This window comes from Petromyzon marinus, unplaced genomic scaffold (genome assembly GCF_048934315.1).
Source record: "Petromyzon marinus isolate PM22_M1 ecotype Great Lakes invasive population unplaced genomic scaffold, UKy_Petmar_22M1.pri1.0 PM_Scaffold_58, whole genome shotgun sequence".
Classification (NCBI taxonomy): domain Eukaryota; kingdom Metazoa; phylum Chordata; class Hyperoartia; order Petromyzontiformes; family Petromyzontidae; genus Petromyzon; species Petromyzon marinus.
The window spans coordinates 114,944-135,040 of record NW_027423590.1 but is presented as its reverse complement, the minus strand read 5'-3'; the positions used below and the strand labels follow the sequence as shown (position 1 = coordinate 135,040).

At 43.5% G+C, this 20,097-nt stretch overlaps 1 protein-coding gene across 6 annotated transcripts in view; it reads right to left on the bottom strand.

Annotated features, from left to right (window-relative positions):
- The window catches only part of LOC142923697 (serine/threonine-protein kinase SBK1-like), a 50,079-nt gene that overhangs the window by 11,104 nt on the left and 18,878 nt on the right, over positions 1-20,097 (bottom strand). For 4 of the 6 annotated variants that reach the window (XM_076064659.1, XM_076064658.1, XM_076064663.1 and 1 more), the window contains exons 2-3: positions 10,377-10,566; positions 1,074-1,276 (exon numbers count right to left, since the gene is read on the bottom strand). In XM_076064659.1, the coding sequence (XP_075920774.1) occupies positions 1,074-1,276; positions 10,377-10,539 (366 nt within the window). In that variant the 5' untranslated portion in view covers positions 10,540-10,566. Of the gene's footprint in view, positions 1-1,073; positions 1,277-10,376; positions 10,567-19,547; positions 19,967-20,097 lie in introns of those variants that run through there. The other 2 variants (XM_076064662.1, XM_076064660.1) reach the window with 2 other exon arrangements.

Below are 20,097 nucleotides of genomic sequence, written 5' to 3'. Positions count from 1 at the left end.
AAGGTCCTGGAGTGGCCTAGCCAGTCTCCAGACCTTAATCCCATAGAAAATCTGTGGAGGGAGCTGAAGGTTCGAGTTGCCAAACGTCAGCCTCGAAACCTTAATGACTTGGCGAAGATCTGCAAAGAGGAGTGGGACAAAATCCCTCCTGAGATGTGTGCAAACCTGGTGGCCAACTACAAGAAACGTCTGACCTTTGTGATTGCCAACAAGGGTTTTGCCACCAAGTACTAAATCATGTTTTGCAGAGGGGTCAAATACTTATTTCCCTCATTAAAATGCTAATCAATTTATAACATTTTTGACATGCGTTTTTTCTGGATTTTTTTGTTGTTATTCTGTCTCTCACTGTTCAAATAAACCTACCATTAAAATTATAGACTGATAATTTCTTTGTTAGTGGGCAAACCGTACACAATCAGCAGGGGATCAAATACTTTTTTCCCCTCACTGTAGCTGTCGTTTTCAAGCGTGATAAAATACATTTCATAAATCGATAATCAAGTATCTAAATCACTCAAGTCACGGGCAATCAGTTGACTCCTCGTCGCTCTGCTACAGCTATCATGGTTATTTTTCCTGAAATCTGTATCCATGTATTCCTTTACCCATGTTGAGGATTCAGACTGTTTCATCCCCATTGTGGTCACCCTCCACACTGCAGGTCACAAGACCACACTCACCCACTCACTCAACCATCACACTGCAGGTCACAACAACTCACTCACCCACTCATTCATCACCTACTCACTCAACCACCACACTGCAGGTCACAACTCACCCACTCATTCACTCACCCAGCTACTCAGATACTCACTCGCTAACTCACTTCACCCACCCACCACATTGCAGGTCACATCACTTCTCTATCTGCTTTCTCACACCGCTCCACTTTGAAATCCCCTTCTCCCACCATTTCTCTTCCTAAGCTGTTATATATATGTGTGTGTGTAACAATAAATAAATAAATAACCTCACTCAATTCAAGGATTGTGTCAACTCGTATCCGTTACCAACTTTGATGCTGGGTTAATGGTGGGTTAATGGCCATTATACTGGGCCACCTCCCTCACCTGCGGCGGGATGATGTCGAAGAGGTCTCCTGCTGGAGCGTACTCTTGCGCAAAGATGTACGCATCCTCCGTCTCCATGGTCACATTAAAGATGTTGATGATGAAAGGGTTCGTCGAGAGGTAGTTGGTGATGCTGTATTCCCGTAGGAAAGCTTTTAACTTGGTCGATTTCTTCTTCAGAAACTTCAGGGCCATCTTTGTACCTATCGCACAGCATTCAACAAATTTTTCATATTATTACGCTTGTTTAAACACTTTATCAGGTAAGGGCCCACTCAGCCATATAGCTCTTTTTCAGAAGCAACCTGGCTATCACAAATTATAGCTCAACTAAATGGCTTATCACGTGGAAATGTATAGCAGCCAAATACTTTTCATGCATTTTGATTGGAAATGAGGAGAAAACCGGAGGACCTGGGACCACGGGGAGAGAGAGAGACAGGCAAACTCAAAATATACAGCAGGCAGGTGAGGTAGTTAACATCTCCTAGCCCCGGTGGTACCCAGGAAAGCCTAATTGAGTCTCAATACTTTTTTTCCAGGAGAGTCCTGCCAAGTTTCTGTAATAGCATACAATGTTGCTACTGCCACTGCTGTGTGAACCCAACTGAGTAATTTTCAGTGTAATTTTTCACCATTATGATGTGTTGGACAATACAAGTTAGATCGTATGTTTGTTTTTTGTTTTAGATATGAGAATAAACCACAGGAAACCCATGCAAAACAGGGAGAGAACAGACTCCACTCACTGTTACTCTGCAGAACAGGGAAAGAACATACACACTCCACTCACTCAGCAGAACGGGGACAGAACATACAGACTTCACTCACTCTCACTTCAGAACAGGGACAGAACATACACATTCCACTCGCTCACTCTCACTCTGCAGAAGAGGGGGCGGAGGCCATACAGACCCCACTCGCTAATTCTGTAGAACAGGGGGAGATCATATAAACTCCACTCACTCTCACTGTATAACAGGAGGAGAACATACAGACTCAAGTTGCTCACTCTGTAGTACAGGGGGAGAACAGACAGACTCCACACGGATAGGTGCCCAACTCTAGACCTGAACCCAGGACCTTCTTGCTGTGAGGCACGAATGTTACCACGGCACTGCCATTCTCAGGAGTGTACAGTGATCCCTCGGTTTACAATGCCATCAATTAACGAAATTTGACTAACGATCCGCCTGCCATAGGGTCCCACTGTCTCTATTAACGATGCATTTTCGATTAACGATAGGTTTACGATATCACATGGGTGCCAATTTCGGCCAATCTGAGCGCTCCTAAGTGGACTCAGCAGACCTCAGCCATCAGCAATGCCCTTTTATGAGCGTTTTGAGAGCAACTGGTTGGCTTTGCAATATTTGATATTTCAATATTTGATAAAGCTATCAATATTTGAAAACCAAGCTCACCTATTCATCTTCTTAGCCTAAGGTAAGAATTTTTATTTTATGCACTAATTATGTGCCTTTTTATGTCCGATTTATTCATTATTTATATATGTTGCTATGAATATTAATGCTTTAATATGTTATCATAAAGTTGATTTATTAAAATTATGTGTTTGCATTTTATAAACTATGCTTTTAGGGCTAAAACGGTCAACTTCCGATCGTCTTGGAACAAATTAATCATTTAACATGTATTTCCCATATTCATTTTATGATGGTTTTCGTGAAAACAATTAATATCGTTAACCGAGGTACCACTGTATCTGGGTAAAGCACATTATAAACCTCAACTAATAATCAACATCCACCAGGATCAATCCACTGCTGGGGTGAAGGCCTCCCGAACCGCGTGCGACGCCACACACAAACCATTGCTCCATCTTCCCAGCGGATGCCCTATGGGTAAGTGTCCAATTCCCAGGCTGTTACTTGGCAGTCGCTCCCAATGCTATTCCTGATCCGTAGCAATCTTATGGTGACACGGCCTGCCCAGGCCCACTCGCGTTTCTTGATCATTTTTGGACAAAGTCAAATTGTGCACCTCAAATACACGGGGGGTCAGTTTTTACATCTCAGCGTAATTCCGTGCGTGGATCTCTCCAACCAGGGGAGCTACTCTGGTGTGTGGGATTGGATTGACTCTTGGGCATGGGGGTTTGGACTCGTGGGCACGCCGTGCTAATTAAATGGGGGAAGGGCCCAAGGGTGTGATTGAACAAAAGGCCTCGTCGTGGGGAACCAAGGGAAGGGGGTATGGGATGTCATTCCGCTCCTTGTCTTGTTCCAGGCGGCTGCTGTGCTGGAGATGGAGACTGAGGCGGGCGGGATTCTATTCCACTACTGATCCTGCTCAAAGTGGCTTGCTGATCCCACTCGAGGTGGCCGGGATTGATTCTGCTCGGTGGCCGGGACTGATCCTGCTCGAGGTGGCTTAGACTGATCCTGCTCGAGGTGGCTGGGTCTGATCTGGCTAGAGGTGCCTGGGACTGATCTGGCTTGAGGTGGCTTGGATTGATCCTGCTCGAGGTGGCTGAGACTGGTCATGCTCGAGGGCAAAGGGGACTGATCCACTGAGAGTGTTCTGTTTCAGAGCCGGGCGATGCTTCGGGCATGCCTTTGGGGTTTTGCTCAGCTGTATTTCCCCCCCATAGCGTTCGTGGTGGAGGAAGTCAGTGAAGCCGTTGTCGTCAGTTTGTTGTATGACGGTGTTGGTTGTTGTATTGTTGCGAGGGTCATTTGGGTTGGTATAGTGGCTTGTGATGTGTGCACTCTTCCTGGGAAATTGTAAGCTTGTTTCCCTTTGACATTGTAAGATTTGTGTAGAGATTTAATTCCAAGTAAACCCTATATATTTGGCAGTGGTCTTGGTTATATTCCGCACAAGGTCATTTGGGGCGTCGCGTGAAATAGGGGTCCCACTATAATTAAATATAACAGTGATGCTAGCTAGGGTTGCGGGTATAAACCGAAACTCGCTAAAGCATGTCCCAAAAGGACACACCGTTACAATAGATACTACTGTAGAGAAGGTAGATACTACTGTGAAGATAGTATATACTGCTATAGAGTCGGTAGATACAACTATAGAGTTAGTAGATACTACTATAGTCATTATACTACTGTAGTGATCGTAGATACTACTATAGTCAGTATATACTACTGTAGTGATAGTAGATACTACTATTGAGTTAGTAGATGCTACTATAGTCAATATACTACTGTAGTGATCGTAGATACTACTACACAGTTAGTAGATACTGCTATCAAATCGATAGATACTATTATAGAGTCGGTAGATACTACTGTAGAGTTAGTAGCTACTGCTATAGAGTCGATATGTACTATTATAGAGTTGGTAGATACTACTGCAGTCAGTAGAAAATACTGTAGAGTCACTAGATACAACTATAAAGTTAGTAGTTATGACTATATAAACTTGATTTGAACTAAATTTGAGAGAGAGACAAAACACAGACACGAAAACACACAGACAGACACAGAAGCAGAGAGACACAACATAGACACACAGAGACCCAATGCCACAGAGGCATTGGGTCTCTGTGTGTCTATGTTGTGTGTCTCTCTCTGCTTGTGCGTCTGTCTTGTCTCTCTCTCAAATTTAGTTCTACCTGATGATGGTTGCTTGTGTTGCAATCGAAACGTCGTACTCTATTATTTATTTGATTTCTACGTGACTTCACCGAAAGAACCAAAGAGTAATTCCTGCAGTCACGAAAGCTTCAAATCAAGTTTGAACCACCTCTACAGGGAGGATGTAAGTTGGTTTCTCTCTCTCTGTGTATCTCTGTAAAATTTCACACTTAACTTCAAATTTAGCAATCTTTGGAGATCGTAATCAACCAGGCTTTGCGTTAACTCTGTGTTAGCCGACTCTCAGTATTGCATTGCATTACATTTCCAAAAGATTTTCTAAATTTAGTTCTCAAACTATTTCTCTCTCTAAAATTTACCAGGCTATCATAGGGCCATTCAATCTTCTTTCCCTGGGTCACTTCGGGGTGGATTCATTGACATGCTAATTTCTCTGCTCCAGCAGCTGCCCCAGCAGACCCACCTCTCTCTCTCTGCCCCCTCCCCTCTCTCTCTATTTAAGGCCTCGATACAGAGGCATTGGGTCTCTGTGTGTCTATGTTGTGTGTCTCTCTCTGCTTGTGTGTCTGTCTGTGTGTCTCCGTGTCTGTGTTTTGTCTCTCAAATTTAGTTCTACCTGATGACGGTTGCTTGTGTTGCAATCGAAACGTCGTATTCTATTATTTAATTTATTTGTTTCTACGTGACTTTACCGAAAGAACCAAAGAGTTCTGACTATATAGTCAGTACATACTACTATAGAGTTAGTAGCTACTACTATAGTCAGTATATACTACTGTAGAGTTAGTAGGCACTGCTATAGAGTAGATGGATACTATTATAGAGTCGGTAGATACTACTACAGTCAGTAGATACTACTGTAGGGTCACTAGGTACTACTAGAGTTAGTAGATACTACTACAGTCAGTAAATACTACTACAGTCAGTAGATGCTACTGTAGAGTAAGTAGATACTGCTGTAGAGTCAGTAGATACTGCTATAGAGTAAGCAGATACTGCTATAGAGTAAGCAGCTACTGCTATAGTCAACAGATACTACTAGAGAGTTAGTAGTTACTACTATAGTCAGTAGATACTACTATAGAGTCGGTATAAAATACTACAGTCAGTAGCTACCACTATAGTCAGTATATACTGCTGCAGAGTCACTAGATACTGCTATAGAGTAAATAGATACTACAATAGATTCATTAGATACTACTATAGTCATAAGATACTACTGTCAAGTCAGTAGATACTACTATAGAGTCACTAGATACTATTCACTCTATTGTATGTAGGGTGTGTAGGTATATATGCCTACGGGGGGGTAAAATATTTTTTGAAGGGTTGACAATTTTCGGAAACCTTTTAGATCAACTGTTTACCCCCCATTATTTCATTCAGGACTTTTGCAAGCCTCTTATAATTTTGTTGACGGACAAATGGACAAACGGAATGCTGGGCTTTCACAATAGCTACGTATTTGTGTATGTATATGTTATGTTTTAAGAGAAGACAAGTTTCGAAATATATATTTTCCCCCCCGGCAACGCTGGGTACTTCCCGCTAGTTAACCATAAATGCCAAAAAACATTGTTACGAATGAAAACATATTTACGAAAAATACCTCGCGTGAAATCTAGTAGTGCTACTGCTAGTCTTTGTTACTGAACACCAGGATTTTTTGCAAACTGAAAGCAAGACGTATGATAACTTAATTGTGAATATTGTACCTTTACATATTTTTATGAATACTGTCACCGTGACACTGTCTTCTAACTAAAACAATATATATATAGTTATAGCCTACATATTATTGTATATGGGTTAAAACCATCTGTAGCTATTTCAGTAAAAGTGACTCGGGAGAAAGGAGGAGGGGGGCACCTGCGTTGAGATAGGTCGTTGCGTCCCTGTCCTCCTTGCTTTTTTGTTCAGCATGTTTCGTTAGTGAATGTGTTTCTGAACCAATTGTCACAGCAGAGACAGATTACATTTTATACTGCCTCAATTGACATTTTTTACATGAGGGGGCCATAGTTTTCCAATGCTTTAACTTTTAACGTGTATGTGTGTATGTATGTATCCATATACAGTGGTACCTCGGAGATCGAACTTAATTTGTTCCAAAACCGTCTTCGAACACCGATTTGTTCGAACACAATCAATTTTCCCCATAAGAATTAATGGAAATGGCATTAATTGGTTCCCCACCCAAGGATGCTCCTATTATGGGCCATTTTTACACAAAGTTTACAATATTAAAATACAGTACAGTACATAAAAGCATACAAAAAACAAGAAACACAGTTATAATTAATAGAATAAATGAACATTGAACTTCACTTTACCTAATATAAATGAAATTAACGAAAAAGTTAACAGAACGATGTTTTACGGGTCTGCACTGGGCGAGAGCTACGCGTAAACTGGGTCATTCGCCTTTGTCTCGGTCGCCCTGGCTACGTGTGTCGGCCCATACAGGTTCTTTCAAGGTGTTCGACCTCCGAATTTTTGTTTGATGTCCGGGGCAAAAAATGGTCGAAAATTTTGTTCGATCACCAAATTGTTCGAGTTCTGGGGCGTTCGATCTCTGAGGTTCTACTGTATATAGCCACAGACACAATTTCAACCGAGAAGATGGGTACAAACTGAGCAGTCATTGGAAGGACGTTATTAACCAGTTTAAGTCATAACTGGCTGTGATGTTTCCATTCTATCTTCCGATGTTAGTCATTATTTTCGACTCTGATTTTACATTAACAGGTTAAATGTCTCACACTAACACAGCCACCGTCGCTCGTGTCCTCGATGTGGCTGTGGCTCTGCGATCTTACATTGATATGCTAATCTCTCACAATACAATGGCCACCTCCGCGCCTTTGTCGTCGTGGAGGTAGCTCTCCGACCTGACATTTAAGTGCAAATTTCTCACTTTAACATCACTGTCCCCGCCCACTTCGTTTGGGCTACACCCATTTCAAACCTTTAAAACAGCCTGCCTCAGCAGCTTTCCCACTATTATATCTCCTGATGACGACTGTTTGTGTTGCGATCGAAACGTCGTAGTTTTTTTGTTATTTTTGTTATTTTCTTTGAACCTTACTCTTTGGTTCTTTCGGTAAAAGTCATGTAGGTAGAAAATAATAGACCACGACGTTTCGATCACAACACAAGCAACCATCATCAGGTGAGACCAACACTGCAGGGGAAATGCTGACGAGGGAGAAAGAGCTTCTGCAACAAGAGGTTATATAAGGTAGGAGGAAAGCTGCTGATGCAGGCTGCTTCTAAAGGGTAGAAATGGGCGTACCCTAAGAGTCATAAACGACTGCTGCGAATGACACAAAGGGGAGATAGGAGGCAGGAGGATAGAGAGGGGGTGGGGTATAGATAAGAAAGGAGCTGCGCGTACGACAAGGGGGGATCAGCGGCAGGGGGAGAGAGGGGGGTGGGGTATAGAAAGAGGGCTGTGCGTGAGACAAGGGGGAGATCGGCGGCAGGGGGAGAGAGGGGGGTGGGGTATAGAAAGAGGGCTGTGCGTGAGACAAGGGGGAGATCGGCGGCAGGGGGGGAGAGAGGGGGGTGGGGAATAGATAATCGGTGGCAGGGGGAGAAAGAAGCTGTGTTCGTGAATGTGACTCAGAGAGTCGAGAATAGCTGCTAACATCGGCAGACAGGAAGGGGGGCATCATAGCCAGTTATGACCTAAACCGGTTAATAACATCCTTCCAATGATTGCTCAGTTTGTACCCATCTTCTCGGTTGAAATTGTGTCTGTGTTTATATCTCTGGATGGCTTCATGCACAAATCTCTGATGGTAGCCCCAAGGTTTGCAGAGTACCTTGGTCTCAGAAATAACAATATCGTGTGAACCCACAGCAGTGATCAACCACGGCAGAGGTATTGGTTCTGCCGTGTTTCAAATCTGCCTTGTGTTCGCGAACACGGTCCGAGACATGCCGTTTCGTTTCCCCGATGTGACTGCTGCCGCAGACACAACTTAGTTTGTAGACACCAGGGTATTGCATGTCAGAAATCACGTCCTTCACAGATGGGATCAAATCACGGATTTTGTGTACTGTGTTGAATCGAACCTGGATCTTGTGTTTGTTCAAGATTTTGGAAATCTTTTTGGTAAAACCTGCTATGTATGGCAAGGTTCAAAGAACCTATCTACATGACTTTACCGAAAGACCCAAGAATATGTATGTTGAACTTCTGTCGCACCGTACGTAGCCAACCGTGCTAATTGGAGGTGCGGGGGACAACAAACTAAACAAAAAAGGATGTTGTAAAGTAATTCGTTTTCAATCCAAATGATTTAAAGTGCATAGCTCCAGTGGCTTCCTAATATTGGAAGGAAGAGTGTTCCAGACGGCCGCAGAAGCGCTTCGGAAACCACGCGATGCGGTAACCGTCTGTTTGACAGTGAGCCAAAAGCCGCCACTGTGAGGGTGATCAAAGTTTGCGTGATGATGGTTTATGCTTCTTGACAAGATCAGCCAGGTGGGACAGACACGTGAAGGAGCTGCTTAAAAGTGTTTTACTGCATTGAGTTGGTGAGCATTGCATGAGGACCTCGCATCTAACGGCACTCATCGAGGACCCCCAACTTCTAAAAATCTGACAGTATGCCAGTTATTGGTCCAAGCTATGCGGACTCGGCCGATGTGATGCTGAATGTTGAAAATCGATACGGTGTCAGCATGTTTTAATAAACCAATGGCTGCTCTGAAATTATCCATTCCCCCAGGAGGTCACATGGCTGATGTGATAAATATATATATATATATTTTTAAGGGACAGATATACAGATCGGTTAAAGAAAATCAGGGTCGGAATATTTATTTATACTGGAGGAATCTGATAAGCTATAAAGCTCTTCTTCACAGATGTCCAGTAGGGGCAGGTCTGAACATGACACCAAACAATACAATCACATGATAGAAGTGCAAAATACAAGAAAGGTAAAAAATCACCCAAAGCATACAAATAAAACTAAGCCATTCCCATCCTACTAGGCAAAGCCTACTGAAGGTATTAAATTATTTTTCAGAAGCGACCTGGCCGCAAATGATAGCTCAACAGTGGCTTATCAGTTGGGCATTTATTGCAGCAAAATAATCTAAATAATCTGAATGCATGTTTCTAAATGTGGAGGGAAAAGCACAGAGGACCTGGAAAAAAAAACATCCGCGCAACTGCATGGAGAGAGACGCGAAACCTCCAAATAATACAGGGTCAGAATCAAATCCCCGACCTCCTGCATACCAGGAAAGAAAGATAACATCACACAACCACTGATACCCCTTAAATAAATAAAGTATATCAGTTCAAATTCCATCATCAATTCCCAAGCTTGGACAAGGCAGTAAAACAACAGAAAGAATAGTCCCAGACCACAGCAAGACAGCAACACACAGTCCCCTCAATAACATTGTACATTACAATTAAACTCTCAATACCATACTCTTTGGTTCTTTCGGTAAAGTCATGTAGGTATAAAATAAAATAAATCACGACGTTTCATGCATAACACAAGCGTCCATCATCAAGTGGGAAAGCATGGTCTGCTGCTGAGGCAGACTGTTTTAAAAGACTGTTTTAAAAGGTTTGAAATCGGTGTAGCCCAAGGGTCATAAAGAAGTGGCCAGGGCTAATGATGTTAATGTGAGATACCACTGTTTAGAATCAAATTTACAAACCACATTAGCTCGTTACCAGAGCTCCGAGGTTACTCACCGGAGCCCTTGTGCACCGCTAGGTCCACCTTTCCATACGTTCCCTTGCCCAGTTCTCTAATGATGTCGTAATGTTCAGCAGCATCCACCAGTTCCAAACTCTGGGCTGCAGCCACCTGCAATTCCTCCAGGATGTCCTCCGTCACGCACGGCGCTGATGACATGATGGCTGTTCCCCCACGGTCTCAAACCTGAGAGCAAAACACAATCATTGGACAACAGTGAAAGACAACTCAAAGTGTGTACCTACCATGTGTGTGCATGTGCGCGTTTGTGGGGAGTGGTAGCGTCGAGCTGCGATACGAACCCAGCGAACCGAGTTAAATTCCCGCTCACAGCCACAACTGGTGACAATTATCTGAACCGGTCCTGGGCCTCCCCTAGGTCGACTCAACCTCAATGAGTACCCAGTACCGTGTAAATAATCGCCACTAGGGAGACAAAGTTGGCCCCTCGTGTCCTGTGCCAGCCTTCATAGGTGCCCATTAACAGCATTTGCCCCAACTATCTATTAAGACTATACATTGGGATATTTGTCATTTGTATATATTTGTATGTATGTGTGTCTGTCTAAATATTCATGTATGTATGTACGTTGAACTTCTTTCACAGGGTCAGCCAACCGTGCTAATCGGAGGTGCAGGGTAAGGACAATAAACTAAACACAAAATTGTACTCGTACCAAACAGAAAGGACCATTGCCTAGACACATCTAGCCGTTCACCGGCATAGGCTCAAGCAAGGCTGACTCTGCTGAAGAGATGCCGAATGTTAAAAGCAGTCCATAGGTGTGTTGTATTACCCCATTGCTGCAGATATAATGCCCTCTCAAGAAGGCCATGTGGCTGCTCGGATGTGTAGAAAAACGATCTTTTTTTGATTGGAGGGGACAGATATTGGAAAGAAGCAAATTGTGTCTGTTGTGTGCAAGCAGAGCGCCAGCGAGGTGGCACAGTGGGGTAGTGCAGGCGGTGTTTCTGCCAGCCAGTCACCAAAGCGCATTAACTCATAGCACCTGGGCCTGCCCTGTGACCTCTTCCAGCCAGCAAGAACCTTCTGCACCTCACGCAATATCCTTAGAGTGCTGGACGCTCCTGAAAGATGCTCCTGAGACTCGGTTGAAGCTTCCCTGGCTAAACAAGAGCCACTTCCTACTCAAAATGAGCAACTGAAGTCACTGGTGCTCACGTCCTGCTTACAGCTCTGAGCTAGTGACAGAAATCCCACATTCCTATGGCAAGGACGATGCTATCCAAAGCAACCACGATTTTAACTGTTATATAACAGGTCCCTGCAGGGTGGGCTGGTAGGAACATTGGAATTTTTTTTACACCCAACAGCACGAGATTTCACTTCGTTAAAGTATTGAAAGGGGACGGACGGACACATTAATCTATTGCAGGCTGGTACACTCAGTTTACAACTTCGTTCCTACCAGTATAATGTGACAATCTATATACCCGATGGCATTGGAGATGTGGCTATGATTTCCAAACATACATACGTGATTAGTACTACTATTGATAAAATAATGAATCAAGTCGATACATTAATAAAATAAGTCAATGCAGTAGTCCCTCGGTTAATGCTTTTAAATCCATTCCATAAAAACTACTGTTAACTGAAATAACTGTGAATCGAATTTACTTATAAGTTGAAAATTAAGCAAAAATCACTGATTCTGTAAGGGAGCGGTTTCCACTGCCAAAACAGAAAACGTAATGTAGACAAAGCCAGTCGAGATCTAAACGCTAATAAATGGGCATCGCTGATGGATGAGGGCATGGCTCAGCTCCATTTAAGAGCGCTCGGATTGGCCGAAATTGGCATCCTCCTGCACAACGTAAACATATCGTTTATCAACATTGTAACATTCGTCGAAACCATGGGGTTCTTATCAGAGGTTGAAAAGTTAACCGCAAAAATGTTAACCGATGTCACTTAACCGAGGGACTGCCTGTAAAAAAATAATAAATCAATGAAATAACAGTCGTAAAAACCTTGCTCAATTCAAAGAAACACGTCCCACTCTTATCAATGACAACTGTGCTGTTTTGTTGCTGGCGGCTTGGCGTTTGGGGCCTTTTGGGCCTGGGGCTCAGCAACCTTGATTGTAAACGCAGCGAGCTGCGCGCTATAAAAGCTAAATCCAACAGTCGCAGTGGCCAATGTATAATCTAGTGGCCACTTGGGAATTCTCTAAATAGTGCATAATCTGAGCTTAACCTCGCATGCTGTGCACACAATAACACACGCACGCACATGGTTTAACAGGTCCATAAGGCCCAAAACTTCAAGTGGCCAGCCTAAAAAACAGCACTTACCAAGGTTGCAATAGCTTAGAGTATAACCCGTTCTTTTTACTTGAGTAAGGTTACTATCAGGGCTTGAGGACAGATAAGACAGACGTGAAATCTAAAGTTGAGCAGAGAGCGGATTAAACAGAAAAGGAAGTGTTGTGAGTGGGTGGGTGAGTGAGTTGGTGAGTGGGTTAATGATCACTTGAGTAAGTGCTTGAGAAGGTGGATCAGTGGGTGAATGAGTTAGTGAGTGGCATTCTCTGGTCTGAGACTGGTGAGACTAAGCCTTAGAGAAGGCCGTCTCTGGTTGTAGGACAATCAGTTTCAAAGACAATGTATATATTTTCAGAGCACGTTTGTTTGCATGTTTTGCCACAAATATGTGGTTAATGTAGACTTGATGCCTTGAAAAAGGTATATATTTGGTGTTTGAACATCGAAACACAACTCCTGTTTTATTGTCAGAAAGGGTAAAACCTATTCTTACTTTCAATTATGTATGTGGAGGCATATTGTCTGCTTGTGTAGGTTGCAGTCTTTTGAGCGCGAGTGGTCTCTTTTGCTCATGTAAATAGCCAGCAGTGATGTTCAATACCCCCCACACATGCGATTCAATAACCATAACTCAGGGTCACAATTCAACTCAAGAATCAATAATTTACTTCCGTTGTTGGTGAATGTGGGTCGGTGAGTTAATGTGAACTAATTACACTCGACGCAAAACAAACATAACACATCTCACATGCGAGATAAGCATTATTATGCTTGTGGCTCAGCGGTAGAGTAAACGGCTCGCAATTGGAAGGCCGTGAGTTCGACTCCTGGTTAGGATGATTGGCTCAGCTTATCATTTTTCTCCAGGGCAAAACAAAATCAGTGCCATTTTGGACAGAAGATGAACAGTGGTTGTCCCATGAGGAATAAAACTCGCTCTCGCCATAGCAACGTGGGATTTTCCATCGCTGGCTCAGGAGCTGTAAAGAGGAAGTGAGCAACGATGCCTCTCCACTGATCATTTGGGCGGGAAATCACTTTTGTTTGTACGCAGAAAAGCCTCACCCGAGTCTCAAAAGTATATTTCAGGAAGGTCGTGCACCATGAGGATATAAAATGAAGTGTGGAAGGCTCTGAGCTGGCAGGAGGTCATGGGACAGGCCCAGGTGCTATGCATTAATGTATGTACAATATTCCCTCGGTTAACAGTGACATCGGTTAATGTTTTGCTCTCATAGGACCACATGGTATTGACTAACATTAAATGTTGACTAACGGTATGTTTACGTTGTGCCCGTGGGCGCCAGTTTCGGCCAATCCGAGCGCTCATTAAGTGGCCTGAGCATGCCTCAGCCAATCAACGATGCCCATTTATGAGACGTTTTCGACCTCGACTGGCTTTGTGAAAAAAAAGTTTTCTACATAAAGTAGTGCTTTGAACATGTAATTATTTAACATGTAATTATTGAACATGTAATTGCTTAATTAGATTCCCAGTTACATTTTGATTTAAAGCTTTAGTGACTGCATGGATTCATATTCTTGGTTCTTTCGGTAAAAGTCACGTAGAAGGGAAACAATAAAATAATAAAAATATAAAACAATAAAATTCTCACGACGTTTCGACTGCAACACAAGCAATCATCATCAGGTGTGAAAACCACAACAATAACATTTGAAAAAAGTGGCGTTTTTTTAATGTTAGCAGCACGGATAGCGATTTGACAGTTTGTTCAGATGGACGAGTCCATCTATGTTCGGAAAAGAGGAGGGGGGAGACGAAAAATAATGGATGCGGTCTGAAAGCCACCTTAAGCGTGATCAATCAATTAAGACCCGAAATGGTTAATCAAATCCTTCCAATGATTGCTAAGCCAGAATCCATCTTCTCGGTTGAAATTGTCTCTGTGTTTGTATATGTGGATAGCCTCATGAACGAATCTCTCATGGTAGCCAGATGGCTTGCAAAGAACCTGTCTTGGAGAAGTCAATGTCATGTGAACCTACTGAATTATAACAGTGATCTGCCACGGCCGAGGTGTTGGTGCTACCGTGTTTCAGGTCTGCTTTGTGTTCACGAATGCAGTCCGAGACATGTCGTTTGGTTTCTCCAATGTAACTACTACCACAGAGGCAACTTAGTTTGTAGACGCCAGGGTACTGTATGTCCGGAATCACATCTTTTACAGACGGAATCAGATCACGGATTTTATGTAATGTGTTGAATCGGACCTGGATCTTGTGTTTAATCAAGATTTTGGAGATATTTTTTGTGATCCCCATAAAGTAGGGTATAGTGATGGTTTTGAAAGGATCCTCAAGAGGGTCCTTCTTCATGGTTGGAGTGATAGCTTTGTGGATTGTGTAGTCGGAAAAACCATTAGCCTTAAGAGCTTGGTGTACGTGCTTGAGTTCACTGGCTATGTGTTCCTGGTCGGATATGCATTGGGCTCAATGGTGCAGAGTCTTGATGAGGGAATTCTTCTGGGATGGATGGTGGTGGGAATCCGGTTTCAGGTAAGCATCCATATGGGTAGCTTTCCTGTAAACAGAGTGGCTCATTGAACCATCAGGTCTCTTTTTTATTAGGACATCCAAAAATGGTAGCTTGCCATCTTTTTCGACTTCCATGGTAAATCTGATGGCTGGGTGTATGGAATTGATGTGGTCAAAGAATTGGTCTAGAGCAGGCCGGCCATGTGGCCAGATGACAAGTGTCATCCAGGTACCTCTTCCATAAGGTTTGGCGTAGAGTGGCAGTCTGTATGGCGTCAGTTTCAAATTTCTCCATGAAAATGTTGGCTACAACCGGAGATAGGGGGGGAGCCCATTGGGGTACCCTCAGTTTGTTTGTAGAAAGTTCCATTCTAAGTGAAGTATGTATTGGTTAAGCAGTGTCTTACCAGGGGGTACCTCAGTGTGTTAGTCCTTGATGAACCAAGTCTTCAATGATTGCGATGGTGTCAGGTACAGGAACTTTGGTGAATAAGGAAACTACATCAAAACTGACAAGCAGATCGTCTGGGGACAGGGAAATATCCTTGATTGTTGATACCAGGTGAGTAGAATTTTGTACCGCAGAGGTGGTTTTTCCAGTGAAAGGCCGCAGGATTTCAGACAGAAAACGAGCCAGTTTGTAGGTGGGGGAGTTGATAGTAGAGACGATGGGACAAAGGAGTGTATCTACTTTATGCATTTTTGGTAAGCCGTATAATCTTGGTGGCCTGGCAGCAGAAGGTTTCAACGAGAACTGTTTGGTTTGATCAATTAATGCGGTTGAATCAGAAATTATTTTGTTAGTTTTTATGATGAGGCTGTTGGTTGGATCTCTTTTTATTTTTGTATAGCTGCCATCGTTGAGTAATTCTTGAATCTTGTTGTTATATTGTATTTTATCCATGATGACAGTGGCATTGCCCTTGTCGGCTGAGAGGATGACAATGTCATCTCTCTTTTTTATTTATATAATTCAAAACGCTCATCTTTGCTGAGGTTGCTAGCTGGCATCTTAGCGTTTTTAAGGATTGCAGCGATTTCAGATCTTGCTACGTCTGCAGCGATGTGACCCAGGCCCTTGAGAGCCACGTCAACTTGGGCAATGATATCATTAACTGGTATGTGTTTAGGTGTAACTGCAAAGTTTAGCCCTTCAGCTAAACGCCATCTGGCTACCATGAGAGATTCGTTCATGAGGCTACATTGGAGAAACCAAACAACATGTCTTGGACCGCATTCGTGAACACAAAGCAGAACTGAAACACGGTAGCACCAACATCTCGGCCGTGGCAGATCACTGTTATAATTCAGTAGGTTCACATGACATTGACTTCTCCAAGACAGAGGTTCTTTGCAAGCCATCTGGCTACCATGAGAGATTCGTTCATGAGGCTATCCACATATACAAACACAGACAATTTCAACCGAGAAGATGGATTCTGGCTTAGCAATCACTGGAAGGATTTGATCAACCATTTCGGGTCTTAATTGATTGATCACGCTTAAGGTGGCTTTCAGACCGTATCCATTATTTTTCGCCTCCCCCCTCCTCTTTTCCGAACATAGATGGACTCGTCCATCTGAACAAACTGTCAAATCGCTATCCGTTGTGCTAATGTAAGCATCGGATTCCCACCACCATCCATCACAGAAGAATTCTCTCATCAAGACTCTGTATCATAGAGCCCAATGCATATCTGACCAGGAACACATAAGCAGTGAACTCAAGCACGTACACCAAGCTCTTAGGGCTAATGGTTACTCCGACTATACAATCCGCAAAGCTATCACTCAAACCATGAAGAAGAACCCTCTTGAGGAGCCTTTCAAAACCATCACTTTACCCTACATTGCTGGGATCACAAAAAAGATCTCCAAAATCTTGAATAAACACAAGATCCAGGTCCGTTTCAACACATTACATAAAATCCGTGATCTGGTTCCGTCTGTAAAAGATGTGATTCCGGACATACAATACCCTGGTGTCTACAAACTAAGTTGCCTCTGTGGTAGTAGTTACATTGGAGAAACCAAACGCCATGTCTCGGACCGCATTCGTGAACATAAAGCAGACCTTAAACACGGTAGGACCAACACCTCGGCCGTAGCAGATCATTGTTCTAATTCAGTAGGCTCACATGCCATTGACTTTTCCAAGGCGGAGGTTCTTTGTAAGCCATCTGGCTTCCATGAGAGATTCGTTCATGAGGCTATCCACATATACAAGCACAGAGACAATTTCAACCGAGAAGATGGATTCTATCTTAGCAATCATTGGAAAGATTTGATAAACCATTTCAGTTCGAGACGAAATTAATTTCGTCTCCCCCCTCCTCTTTAAAAAAAAAAATAGATGGGCTAGTCCTGGGCAAACTGCCAAATCGCTGCGCGTGACGCCAACGTTTTTTTTTATAAATAAATAAATGTGCCGTTTAAAAATAAATTTATGCAAACCAACACACCTGATGATGACCGTTTGAGTTATGGTCGAAACGTCGTGAGAATTTTTTTATTGTTTTATATATATTTTGTTATTTTGTTGTTTCTCTTCAACGTGACTTTACCGAAAAAACTAAGAATATGAATTACTGCAGTCACGAAAGCTTTAAATCAAAATAATAAGTTACAAAAATAATTATTAGTGATTATTTAGGGTTTATGAAAATCCGGCACCCCCTTCCTTCTCTAAGCCGCCGGTTATAATCGGTGATCTTACTGTAAAACAAAAATAGTTTACACATCCTATTAGCCATTCGGTGTTGCTGGGAGTCTACAATTCAGCAGCCTTGCTTTCATATCATCAAATTTAGGACCGGTTTCGACATTCAGTGTCTCATAAGCATAGGGGTCATTGTTTGATGCAAGACTTATTATTTAATGCTCAGACCCAGAGGTTTATATTGTTATTTATTAATTAAATACTTACACAAAAACTCTCTCACACACAAACACATACACGACACGCATAAGTACATTCCGAGAGATTAATCCTATTGCTTATACTGGGACTCATGTTTGTGTAATCCTCTAAAACTAAATCTTTAGTTGATCAACTGCCACCAAATCTGACCACTCGCCACTGATACGAGCTGTGGCCAGAAATTGAATTACAAGCCGCCTGTATCGTAGCGCAGTGCACCAACTGTGCCATGAATCCCATTTACACACACACATCAACCCCTACACACACATATCTACCGATACACACATCAACCCCTACACACACTGCACATAGACACATCAACCCTTACACACATTGCATATACACACACTGCACATACACACATCAACCCATACACACTACACACTCACACATTAACCCATACACACACTTCCCATACACACACTGCACACACACATTAAGCCATACACACTTCACATACACATGTAGAGGAGTAGTGGGATGACGTCATGTCATCTGTAGAGGAGTGGGATGGCGTGATGTTATGTCATCGAGGCGGCGGGGTACATAAAGGGGACCCCGGGACGAGGGCGGGGTCGCCGTGGGGAGAGAGAAGATGGGAACGAGAACCTGCATGGAAGACATCCCAGCCACCGCCGAAGAAGTGCTAGTGATGTAGAGGCCTCACCTCGTCGCCGGGCGGTAATGGGTGAGCCCCCGCCCGGGGCAGACGAGGGGGTAGGCATAAGGGAAGCCATACGGGGGCGTAGATAGCTGAGGGATGTCCGCGTAAAGGACAGAGTTCTGACGTGTGTAAGCGTCGAGCATAGAGAGTGTAAACAGAGTGTATAAGAGTGTGCAAGAGTGTGAATAAACGGTGAAAAGGAACGCCAAATAGGTTTCGCCAAAAGGCGTCCTCTGGTCTAATACCATTTGAGACGAGGCTCCAAAGAAAGCTGTCTCTGGTGTGGACCAATCAGTTTCAAAGACAATGCATCATACTATCAGTGTGTTTTTTGTTTGCATTCTGACCAAAAGTATTGTGGTTAATGCAGACATGATTCCTTGTAAAAGGTTTCAGTTTGGTGTTTTAACAACTTAACACCTGTTTTGTTTCCTGATAAAAGGGGAAAACCTATTCTCATATTTTGGTACTGGCAAAGGAGGTCCCATGATGTAACCATACACACACATCAACCCATACACTACACATAAAAACATTAACCCATACACACACATCAACCCCTACACACACTGTACATACACACATCAACCCCTACACACACACAACCCAAAAACATATAAATCCATACACACGCCATTAGCCATAAAGTGGTGGTGACGTCACCACGGCGCTTGTGCCAGGATATGTGCAGGTTAAGTGTCGAACGCCCGCTGGCAGGAAGTCACGGGGCAGACTTAGGTGTCATGGGTCGACTGAGATGACTGGCTGATGCACCACCTGTGCCCCCTACTGTACCGACATGCTGTGCTTTATCCACCCGGCGCTCCGCTCGTTGTTGTGAGCGTCGCTCCTCCGCCCTCCGTTGTTGTTGGAGGGCGACTGCCTCCACAGAGGCCGATCTTGACACCGCTGGTACCAGTCATCGGCAAGTATACTCGGCTCCACGTCCTCTTGTACCACATCACTCCATCTCTTCTCTATTCTCTGCCGCGCCCGTTTAGTCCCCTCTATCCAGCCGAACAAAAGATGTTTAGGCATGCGGGCGACATGACCCTACATGGTACACTACACAAACACACACGCACGCTACACAAACACCCACACACACACATTGCACACACACACTACACAAACATCCACACACATTGCACACATTGCACACACAAACGTACACCCACACAGAATGTACAAAGCCAAAGATTCCCCGTATAGCCTGAATAGACTGTTGGGGCAACTGCTGTAAGTGAGCACCTATGAAGGCTGGCACGGCACACGAGGGGGTGGGTGGCCAGCACCACGCCCGACCGCCTTTGTCTCCCTAGTGGCAATGTTTACACACCGCACC